The sequence below is a fragment of the Pezoporus wallicus genome, unplaced genomic scaffold (genome assembly GCF_028554395.1).
Source record: "Pezoporus wallicus isolate ANWC-B61680 ecotype Strahan unplaced genomic scaffold, APGP_CSIRO_Pwel_v1 contig_227, whole genome shotgun sequence".
NCBI lineage: Eukaryota > Metazoa > Chordata > Aves > Psittaciformes > Psittacidae > Pezoporus > Pezoporus wallicus.
The window spans coordinates 10,659,376-10,669,897 of record NW_026635704.1 but is presented as its reverse complement, the minus strand read 5'-3'; the positions used below and the strand labels follow the sequence as shown (position 1 = coordinate 10,669,897).

The following is a 10,522-nucleotide window of genomic DNA, read 5'->3' as shown; positions in this document are numbered from 1 at the left end:
ATGGGGGGGGGAATCTAAATACTTTGTTCCATTTTCACCCCTGTCTTCTTCAAGTGACCGTTTCTATGCATTCTCTAATGAAATAATTGTGCCTGGAAACTTGGGCAACTTTGTTTTTTTTCCTTTTATGTGAAGGGTTCTTTTTTCATTGGATTGTTTTGGTGCTGTAGAATCACGGAATCATAGAGCCATAGAATGGTTTGGGTTAGAAGGGACCTTAAAGCTCATTCAGTTCCAACCCCTCTGCCACGGTCAGGGACACCTTCCACTAGACCAGATTACTCAAAGCGCCATCCAACCTGGCCTTGAACACTGCTGGGGATGGGGCAGCCACAGCTTCTCTGGGCAACCTGTGCCAGTGCCTCGCCATCCTCACAGTTAAAGAACTTCTAATATCTAATCTAAATCTACCCTATTTCAGTTTAAAGTCATTACTCCCTGTCCTATCACTATATGCTCTTACAAAAAGCCTCTCTCAATGTGGGCACCATCTGAGTTCCTCCTGTCTAATTTCAACATTTCCCTTCAGTAGCCTCCCGCAGCTTTCCTCACTAGGCAAAACTTTATTGAATTTAGCAGCTTCCAACAAATAGAACCACTTTGTCTCTTCTGTAACCAGTAGAGTTCTAGTAAGGTTCTAATAGGCATTTTAGATGGATAAAGCTCCCTGGCTGCAGAGTTGTTTAGACCTTTTTTTCCTTCACACACAGGGCTTGGCAGAGAAAAAAAATGAGAAACCGAGGAATGCTTCCCCGTGCTGCAGAAGCACAGTGGGCTCACTTTGGGCTTCTTTTAAGCCCCTGAATCAATCTGCATATCCACATGATCTCAGATGACCCGCGGTCGGGGCTGCGGCGGCAGTTTCTAAGGCAGCCTTGGCCCGCCCGGAGCAGCAGGTAGGGGAGGGCCGCATGGTCGGGAGCCGTGCCACCCTCCCGCCCCGCGCCCCGAGCAGCGCACCCGCGCCCGCCGGGGAGGCATGAGCGACGGAGCTGCAGCTCCGCGCCGCGGGTGAGTGCGCGGCCCTCCGCGGGGCGAGGGGGGGAGGAGGGAGGGGACCCAGGTAGGGAGGCAGGCACCCAAACCGAAGATGACTTTATGGGAAAGCTTCGGGAGGGGGGAGAGGGATGCGCAGGAGGGACCTTCTCAGAGCCAGTGGGGACCCCTTCGCTGTCCGGTCTCTGGAGGAGCGCCCTGCCGGGAGTTTTGCCCCGGCGTTTTGCATCCAGGGGCGGCTCCCAGAGTACCGGGCTGCCCTCTCCGAAGGCACCGCCGGAGCCTTTCGGTCGTCCTTGGAGACCTTCGTTCATGAAGGGGGGCAGAGGGTTGTAAATCACTCTCTTTTTCCACACCCTAAAACTTTGTTTTATTCGGTGCTTGCGGTCCTGCAACGGACAGACGTGTGTACAAAAAGCTCAGCATCTGCACCTCCAAACAGCTGAGGTACCATGCTCCCAAAGCTCCCCTTCCCACCTCCTGTAGATACCCACGGCAGTCACCCATTCAACATCGTATTGGAAAATGAGGCAGAGTGGTTATACGCAAGTTCTGCGATAGTGTATTTATTTTGCTACTGTAGCCTTTCCCTCTCCCCCCCCCCCCCCCAAGCTGGCAAGCTAGTGCTTAATGTCCATTTGAGCTATAGCCGGCTGTGCCAGCACAGGTCGGGGAGTATGTGAGTTTGCTGCGGAGATGCCACTGTAAATAGCTGCGGCATGCTCAAACCTTTAGTGTGACAGTAGTGTCGTGTAGAGTGGCTGGCTACAAGCCACATCCAGGCTGTTTGCGTTTGCTCCACTTCTGGAAATGATACCAGTTAGAAAAAGAAGATTTTTTTGAATACTGACTTTTGTGCTAAAGACTTTTTTATTACTTATATTGTTAGGGCTTTGAGGCCATAATCATGCCTGCAGCCCTGATGGTAACCTGATGTCTAAAAAACCACCTTGCATCCAATTAAACACACTGTGTAATCTTTTAGTCCAGACCAGAGAATTTCAAGTATGGCCACATGTGAAATTAATGTGTGACCGTAACATGAAAGTGTCTTTCTGGTTCTCTGTTGTATTTAAGGCAATCATGAGGAACTACTGCAAAAAAATTATTTTGCAACTTTAGTGGCAAATCTTAGCTGCTGGAAAGTCCCGTTTTGGTTTCAGACCTGGCACAGCCATCACACTCTCTCTGTCTCAAGCCTTTAAATTAACTGCATGCTAAAATATTGGGTGTTGGAAATGGTGTTGATTTCTGAATTGCTGAAAGCCTTTAGATGTGAGTGAAAACCTGGACTCAGGGCTCAAACACAACTATGAAGCTTTTATTAACATTTGTAGGGAGGTTGCTGTGGGGAAGAAAGGTGTGCAGGTAGAAAGAAAAATTTGGCCAAGACATCAGTACATTTTACTGGGTGTTGAAATCGCAGAAAAACAGACTGCTTCAGAGAAGTGTATATGCATTAAAAATAGATGCTTAGACCATTAACTGTCAAAGTACGGCTGAGGGTGTAGCTCTGCCATTTTGATTTTGTTTCCTTGTAGTATGCCATTTCAGAAGAACAGAAACTTTCTTTATGCTGGTGAGCAAGATTCTGTGTTTGAGTTATCCTTTTGGTTTGCATGCAGCACTTTTGCATTTTCAGGGCTATAAATAATATTGGCTGAATTCATTGGACATCATCTCAGCTGGATAAACAGTGTGAGATCTGCCCTTTGTTAGTGGTAGTCTCCTGCTAGACAGGCCCATGAGCAGTTCAGCAGATGGTGTGATCTTCTGGGTCCCCTGTCCCACTCTTTACATGTGTGTGCATGTGCACACACACCTTCACTCTTAATGTATTCTTTCATGATGCTCCATAACTAACTCAAATTATAATATCAAACAGAAAACCCACTTTATATCCACTTCCACAGGATGAAGGGGTGTAAGTAATTTGCAGATCTCACTCTTCTCTGTGTAGAGAAGGAGATGGTCAGGCATACTCAAAGAAGTCAAGAGTCACCATGTGCCTCTATTCCATGCTCCAAAAACATGCATTACCCCCATAGAGCCTTTGGTGGTTAGGAACTTTGCAGAATTCTGCAGTATAACTCCAGAGCTTGTGTTTTGCTTAGCAAGTGAATGTTTGGGTAAATCCAGGTTGTGTCCCGACTGAGCTGGTGCTGAAAGGGTAATGAGTGCTGTTTCTCTTGTACATTCATATTTCTTTTCCATGAGCTTCAGGATATGCTTCATTCCTATATAAAATGTTCGCTTGGGATATGCCCTGGGAAAATGAGCTTTTGTCAGAATGGATATAGCACCTGTGTCTTAAGCCACTAAATTCTAGTGAGGAAGTAGTAAGGGTGTGAGAGGTAAGCCTTTAGGTTTCAATCAGAATCTGGGTGTGGGATTCAAAGGTAAGGCTGACTAAATACCTGTGAGCTTCAGCACTGGGGAAGGCAATGATTTTGGAGTCATTTTGAGCAAAAAGTCTAGTCTATGTAGTTGGTCATTAACTGACTGTTAATATGAGATCTTACAGAAACATCTTTCTGTTTGTCTTGACTTTGACCCAAAATCAAAAGATTTTGGGGATGATTTTATTGTCTTTTGAGGTTCTACTTTCAATTCTTCTCTAGGAAAGCAAGTCCTTCTCAGGTCTCTCAGGTCACTTCACAAGCACTTTACAACAGCCATTTGTAGGAGAAAATGTAATTCTTGTTCTCATCTGAGAGTCTAGAGAGCTAAGATAGGGTTCAAATGACCTATCCAAAATACACAGTAAATTAGCATAAGAAATGAGACAGAAAAACAAATTATTTGCTTCAGTCACAGGATTAAATTGCCTTTCCCTAACTCACTGCAACTGTTAAGAAATTCATGGGCCATTCCTCTTGCAATAACTTGAAAAGGGCAGACATGCCTTTTATGCTTCTTTCTTATCTAAGTGGCATTAAATATGCATTTTAGCTCAGTTACCTTAGATAACTGAGCATAAATTCATCCATCTTCCATTTGAAATTCAGTTCCCAAATGTAGCAGCTGAATATTCTTTCCTTTGTTTTCTACTTTTTGGAGGGTTTGGAGGTTTTTTGCTTTTGTTTTTAGAGAAGAATCTTGTTAGCATTCCTCAGAAACTCATTAAAATGCTTCCCTTTTGGCTTATTCTCCTAATTTATTAATACCACAAATAACTTTTCTTTGGTGACCCACTTTCGTAGGTATCTGAACATCTAGCAATATTGTAACTTGTCAGGAAGGCAGTGTAGACTAACAAAAAGCATCTCCAGGCTGAGGGAGAAATCAAGACACTTCTTTCTTTGCCACATAGAGTTCTACACACCACACATACATAAAATACTGCTCTATTCCACAGCTTGGCATCCTCAGCCCAAAGGGAAGCACTTTATCGATTGCATGATTGATTTCAAGGTCAGAATTTAGGACTGCATCTATTCTCCTGGCTGTATTCAATTTTTACCCCACATCCACAGTGAAGAAACTGCTCTGCATAAATATAAACTGAAATACTGGTCTGAGTGTTCAAACAAATAGACTTTCTCTTATAGCTCCCAGGACAGCCTCCCAACACCACATTGTTACCAAAATCATTAGGATTTGATTAAGATACTCTTTTTTGTTGAATTATCATACCTGTTTTGTGAATAGTACAGATTTGCTTAGAAAAAGGGAACACATACTCATTTAATGAGCATGATGGTTAACAGGCCACTGGAAGTGGCAGGGCTGTACAGCCTATAAGTCAGGCAAAAGTCAGCTATTGTGGAAGAATACACTTATTTGCATACTCATTTATTTCAAAAGATACAGAGATTGCTTTTTTGTGAACTGAAGCTGCAGACACTCAGTGGTCACATTCTAAAGGCAAACTGCTCCAATAGTGCAGTCTGTAGTTGTCCCAGCCTAAGGGTGCTCAACATTGCTATGTTCTCTCCAAAGTCTGTTGAATAGCAACCCTTAACAGGAGAACCTAAGGCTTATTTGGTGACTCCTAATGAAGCTTTGTTTTCCTTTTCAGTAAGTGTGGTCACCTCTGTAAGTGTGAGAGCATCATGGTGGCATTTAAGGGAGTCTGGACTCAGCCATTCTGGAAAGCAGTTTCAGCGGAGTTTTTGGCCATGCTCATTTTTGTCCTCCTCAGCCTCGGTTCCACAATCAACTGGGGTGGAGCAGAGAAGCCCCTGCCTGTAGACATGGTCCTTATCTCCCTCTGCTTTGGACTCAGCATTGCAACCATGGTGCAGTGCTTTGGACACATCAGCGGAGGCCACATTAACCCTGCTGTGACAGTGGCAATGGTCTGCACTAGGAAGATCAGCCTCGCCAAGTCCATCTTCTACATTCTTGCCCAATGCCTGGGGGCCATCGTAGGCGCAGGCATCCTTTACCTCATCACACCACCAAGCGTGGTAGGAGGCCTGGGAGTCACTGCGGTAATCACTTCTCCTCTGATTTGTAAAGTAGACTAGCTTAGAGACTAAGAAAATGCAATCAGTGTCATGCAGAATAAGGAGAGCTCAAGTAGAGATTTTGAGAGCTTGCTGGTTTATTTACAACATCTAGAGAGGGCTTAAATCTCTTCTTAGGATGGGTTTATGCAGCGTAATATCTATAGCTGTTCTTTTTATAGACGTTCTCTTTCCTAGAACTTCCCCAAATCTGATGACAGCAGGTAATGTTAATTTACATACAAAATTTAAATAATATATGCGTGAAATGCCTTTTTTTATGGGCTGGGGAGGGGGGAATGGATTCTATGCCGTTATGATGGAGATTGAAAAAACATCAATTTAAAATGACATACTTTTGAAATAGATTGTGGCTTAGATTTCAGCTTTGTTCTAAACTAATAAGGAATGCCATCAGTTAGCCCTGTTGCAGGACTTATTAAAAATGCACTTGAGCCACACACTGCTTAATTTTTAATTGAAATTTAAATTAATTAAGTCAGGGCTAATTAATGAATTTATAATTGAATAGTAAATTACAGTGCTCCCAAGAAAAAAAATGGTGAAGGGGAAGTGCAGCATTTGCAAATCCCTGTGTAAAAATAAACTATACTTCTGCAGTCTTAACTTTGAAGTTCTTTTTGGATGTTACTGTGAAGCCTTCTGTTCTCAGTCCAGCAGTAATTTTCCATGGCTCACAAAATAAAAAAAAATTACAACAATTAAAAAAAAAAAAGGTATAAAGGGGGCAAGGGAAAGGGATGGGATGACCTGTACCTTTGAAAGTTCAGTGGTGTCTTTCACTGTGTACCATTAGAAATATCTTTAATTGAAATACATTTAATGTACGTAGTGGCTTTTTGATTTACAATATCACCTTTTCTTCATTTCGGGTGTTTCTTTCCCTTCTTCCAGGTACATGGAGATCTTTCCGCTGGCCATGGACTCCTGGTGGAGTTGATAATTACATTCCAGCTGGTTTTTACTATTTTTGCCAGCTGTGATTCAAAACGAAGTGATGTCACTGGTTCAGTAGCTTTAGCAATTGGATTTTCTGTTGCAATTGGACATTTATTTGCTGTAAGTTAACGGCTTCTCTTTAAAAAAAAAAGAACTATTTTCTCTTTATAACTACTTCAGAAGTAAGTGCAAACTTCTGTGGCCTTTGTAGATGCTATAGCTATATAGCTGTTATATTCTTTATGGATCCACACCAAAACCCTTTGAAGTAACATGGGGGTCTCCTTGGGTAGGGTGTTGCATCAGAACTTTTCTGCTTGTTTACATAATGACTTTGTTAATTTTGTGATAAGACTAATGAGAGTGACAATAATCACTGTCAAGATGAGAAGCCAAATAAACCAGTTTCCCATAGTACAAGGACTAACAGAAATTAAATAACTGCCTTCATGACTTTATACCAGGTAACATTTTGTCTCTGCTTTAGATCAATTACACCGGTGCCAGTATGAACCCTGCCCGATCGTTTGGTCCTGCTGTCATCATGGGGAAATGGGAAAACCAATGGGTAACTCAGCTTTCATGATTCCTTCACTATAGTGACAGATATCAGGATTTTCCATACGTCATTTGCTCTTAGTTACCTATCCCAGTACACCCCATAGAGACCGTCCCTGAGGAAGACAGGTGCTGACCTGCCACAAGCTTAGGTGTAATTATACTCCTCTGCTAGGGCTGCAATGCAGTATACAGCACATTGGAACAGCATCTTGCTGTTCAGAGGCCATTTTATGGAGGCAGTAGCTGGGGTAGAAAGGAAATCATATAAAAAGTTGAAAACAGAAAAAAACACAACCCAGGGAGAGACTGAAAGAATTGAACTATTAGAGAGAAAAATCCTCCGAGGCAGATTGCAACCCCCTGGTCACACTGGTGAGAAGTTATGGAAGTAGATCTGTCGGCTTCACGTTTCACCTGGTTCTGCAGCAAATTGGGGCAGACGTATAAAATGAGAGCAGGGACCCTCTGCGATCTGCTTCCCAGGGGACAAGCTGTCTCAGCAAATGCTTGCAGTCAGAGATGAAGGGATTGCAGTCTGGTCTTTGCAGACCAGACCAGATGCTACCTGCTTCAATTTGAAAGCATCAGCTTAACTAGGAGTATTTGTGGAGGAAACGATTTGATAAACTGATTCTAAATGATGCAGTCATTTTCTATAGCATCCCACTATTAAACTTATTAAAATCCAATTCATATATTCACATTTTATAAGGGAGAGATGGATTGCAGCTCAGCCTCACCTAATTATACACAGGGAAAGCACTTCTAGGAACACTTTCAATACTAACTGTAAGAGGTGCATATTACAGTACATATATGGATTTCCTTGATTTTTAAAGTATGAAGCCCACATTGCTCCCACTGCAGCTAATAACAGAAATAGTATTGTCTTCAGGCCCTAAGGCTCCAATTCTGCAAACACAATCCCATGTGTAACTTTGTTCCCAAGAGTTATCCTATTGAGGCAGATTTCCCCAGTTATCAGTGAATGGCTTGTTCATATGAAACACTGCTGTAGTTTTTCACAAGATTAATTATCCATACTCTGAGGGAGCCTGTAATTTATAACTAAAGCTATAAACAATAAACAAATGTACCATGGAGAAACTTGTAGGAGAAGCTTATCTACTGTCCTGGCCACTTGGAAAGACAGCCTCTTCCCCTCCTCCAGGGCACTGACATTAGCATGCCATTGACAGAATCTTCTGCACCTACTAATGTTACCAAACTGCTGCATGTCATGCTGAAATAGATAGGTACCCTACAAAGTTGTGCGTGTCAGTTGTATTGGCCTATTCCGATTAGCTAGTCAGGTCTCTGACTGCCTGTTGCATTCTGCAGGATCAGAAGCCAACTTTGGATTATTTAGGAAATGTAAGTCCAAAATACTGAACTAGATCTGTGTATACACTAGGAAAGGTTTTGTTTCCTTAGAAGTTCATTGCCACCTTGAGTGAAAATGCAGAAAGAAAATCACTTTTCTACATTGGTGCTTATTTTGCGTGTGATCTTGCAAAGAGTCCATTCATGCTGTCTACAGCTGTCAATGAGTGACAAAAATTTAGAGGAGGCCTCTTAGAAAAGGATGGATCAATGAAACTTGACAAAATTATTTATCTTTGAAGCTGTGGGCCTGCTTCTCAATCGTCTTACCCTGTTAGTTTAAAAGGAAAGCTATGCCAGAGCAACTATATGTTGTATGTGAATACAGAGCTTTATTTGACAAGCACACACGATCCCACCAGGATCTGTGGCCTTTCTTTATCTTGAGAAATGTTACAGCTATCATTGATCCAAATAATGATAATGAAGGACCTGTACTTTTGCTTTACTGGACAAAGTTTAAAGAGGGGATAAAAGCTACTTTCTGTTAACAGGAGAAGGTAGGGCAGCCTGAAAGGATGCCTATGTGTCTATCCATGGGAGGCAACCGTAGTTCCACTGCCACTCAGCCAGTCTGCACCGTAACTTTGGTAACCAGATATGTAGACTGAAATCTTTTTCAGACATCAGAGAAGTAGGAACTGTACCTCACTGACATGTCAGCATAGGTCCCTCTTCTCTGATCTGTGGGCTCCACTGCTTGGTGATTCCCTAAACTCTGGCATGAGAAGATTTTTCAGGGAAGAGCCAGACCCAGGGATGTGAGGTATTTTACATGACTGGATTTAAACTGAGTAAGGAGTATTTCTAAAGGGGGTGAAATGAGAGAGAGAAACTGGGATGAAGCAGAAAAAAATAATTACCCAGGACTAATGCCATTAGCTGCCTAAGAGACTGCCTTTTGACCAACTTCATGTGTGATTTTACAGCAATCACTTAATTGCTGAGCTCCAGGTCACCATCTGTGATACCTATGTTAGTTAAACTTCTCTGCCTCATAAACTGTTATGATGGCAGATAGTCCCCTGGTTCATGAAAGCCAGGGGACTATGTGACCATGCAATTCTGGAAAATTGGTTTTAACATTTGGGCCAGGCATTTTGCAGAACATTTTCTGGTGAAGTCTGTAGTGACATGCTTTTCTCTTGAGATCATGGCTTCTTTATTTGCTCTAGAGCCTAATGCTTGTCTTTTTTCTTCCACTTTTTGCAGGTATATTGGGTGGGACCAATAATAGGAGCAGTCCTTGCTGGTGCTCTTTATGAGTACGTCTATTGCCCAGATGTTGAACTCAAGCGCCGTTTTAAAGATGTCTTCAGTAAGGCTACCCAGCCATCCAAAGGGAAGTACATCGAGGTGGATGACAACAGGAGCCATGTAGAGACCGATGACCTGATCCTGAAGCCTGGCATAGTTCATGTGATTGATATTGACAGGGGTGAGGACAAGAAGGGAAGAGATGCATCCAGCGAGGTGTTGTCTTCTGTATGACTAGCAAGAAGCACTGAAAACAGAGAGCAGCCTCCCAGCACGTCCACAGATATCCTTCCACCTATTAAAGAAACAGATCTTCTCTAGACTGAGCATCTACCATTCCTTAAAAGGTATGGTGTGGGCAGCTGAATGGTAATGGTGTCACCAAACCATACTCCTGCTCAGTTGCAAGATTAGGACTTTGTATAATTAGGATTCCCCATCAATTATTCCAAATTAGGACTTGTTCCTAGTATTTCTCTTTCCTTCTTTCTGGAACAACCAAAAAGTAAAAAAAAAAAAAAAAGAAGAAGAAGAAGAAATGGAAGTATTCTTCTTTAATAAATCAGTCAATAATGAGACAAAGATAGAGATGTTTAACATTCAGATTGACAGTTAAGACATACCAGGAAATGCCTATAGACATGAAGACCTACTTATCAGATTGTTCTTCTGACACTTAATTGGCTGTTGTCAGCTCCGATTAGAACATCGCATCCATTAAGCATTCTCTGTGAGGTTCAGGGACAGCAGCAACAGTACTTAAGAGTTTCATCCACAGTCAAGCAAAGGAGTATTGTTTCCACTCATGTACATCACTATTGCCTTGCAAACTACCTCTGAAAAAATGATACCCTAATAGGTTTAAAAAAAAATAAATCTATCAACCCATCAAATTTCACTCATGTGATTTGCAG

At 42.3% G+C, this 10,522-nt stretch overlaps 1 protein-coding gene across 2 annotated transcripts; it reads left to right on the top strand.

Annotated features, from left to right (window-relative positions):
- The first annotated feature begins 729 nt into the window (after window positions 1-729).
- AQP4 (aquaporin 4) lies at window positions 730-10,147 on the top strand. 2 transcript variants are annotated; one of them, XM_057397671.1, is made up of 5 exons: window positions 730-1,011; window positions 5,018-5,432; window positions 6,363-6,527; window positions 6,895-6,975; window positions 9,564-10,147. In XM_057397671.1, exons 1-5 carry the CDS (start codon window positions 980-982, stop codon window positions 9,840-9,842), a joined length of 972 nt encoding a protein of 323 aa, XP_057253654.1. In that variant the 5' UTR covers window positions 730-979; the 3' UTR covers window positions 9,843-10,147. The 2 variants fall into 2 exon arrangements, with proteins under 2 accessions (XP_057253654.1, XP_057253655.1); XM_057397672.1 differs by having other exon boundaries at window positions 733-896.
- The last annotated feature ends 375 nt before the right edge of the window (window positions 10,148-10,522 follow it).

What these genes read in the sequence shown, in the direction of transcription:
- AQP4 (XM_057397672.1), top strand. Translation starts at nt 823, where the DNA reads ATGATCTCAGATGACCCGCGGTCGGGGCTGCGGCGGCAGTTTCTAAGG. An exon ending in GAGGCCTGGGAGTCACTGCG is followed by an intron (nt 5,433 to 6,362) that starts GTAATCACTTCT and finishes CCCTTCTTCCAG; the next exon opens with GTACATGGAGATCTTTCCGC. An exon ending in CAATTGGACATTTATTTGCT is followed by an intron (nt 6,528 to 6,894) that starts GTAAGTTAACGG and finishes TCTCTGCTTTAG; the next exon opens with ATCAATTACACCGGTGCCAG.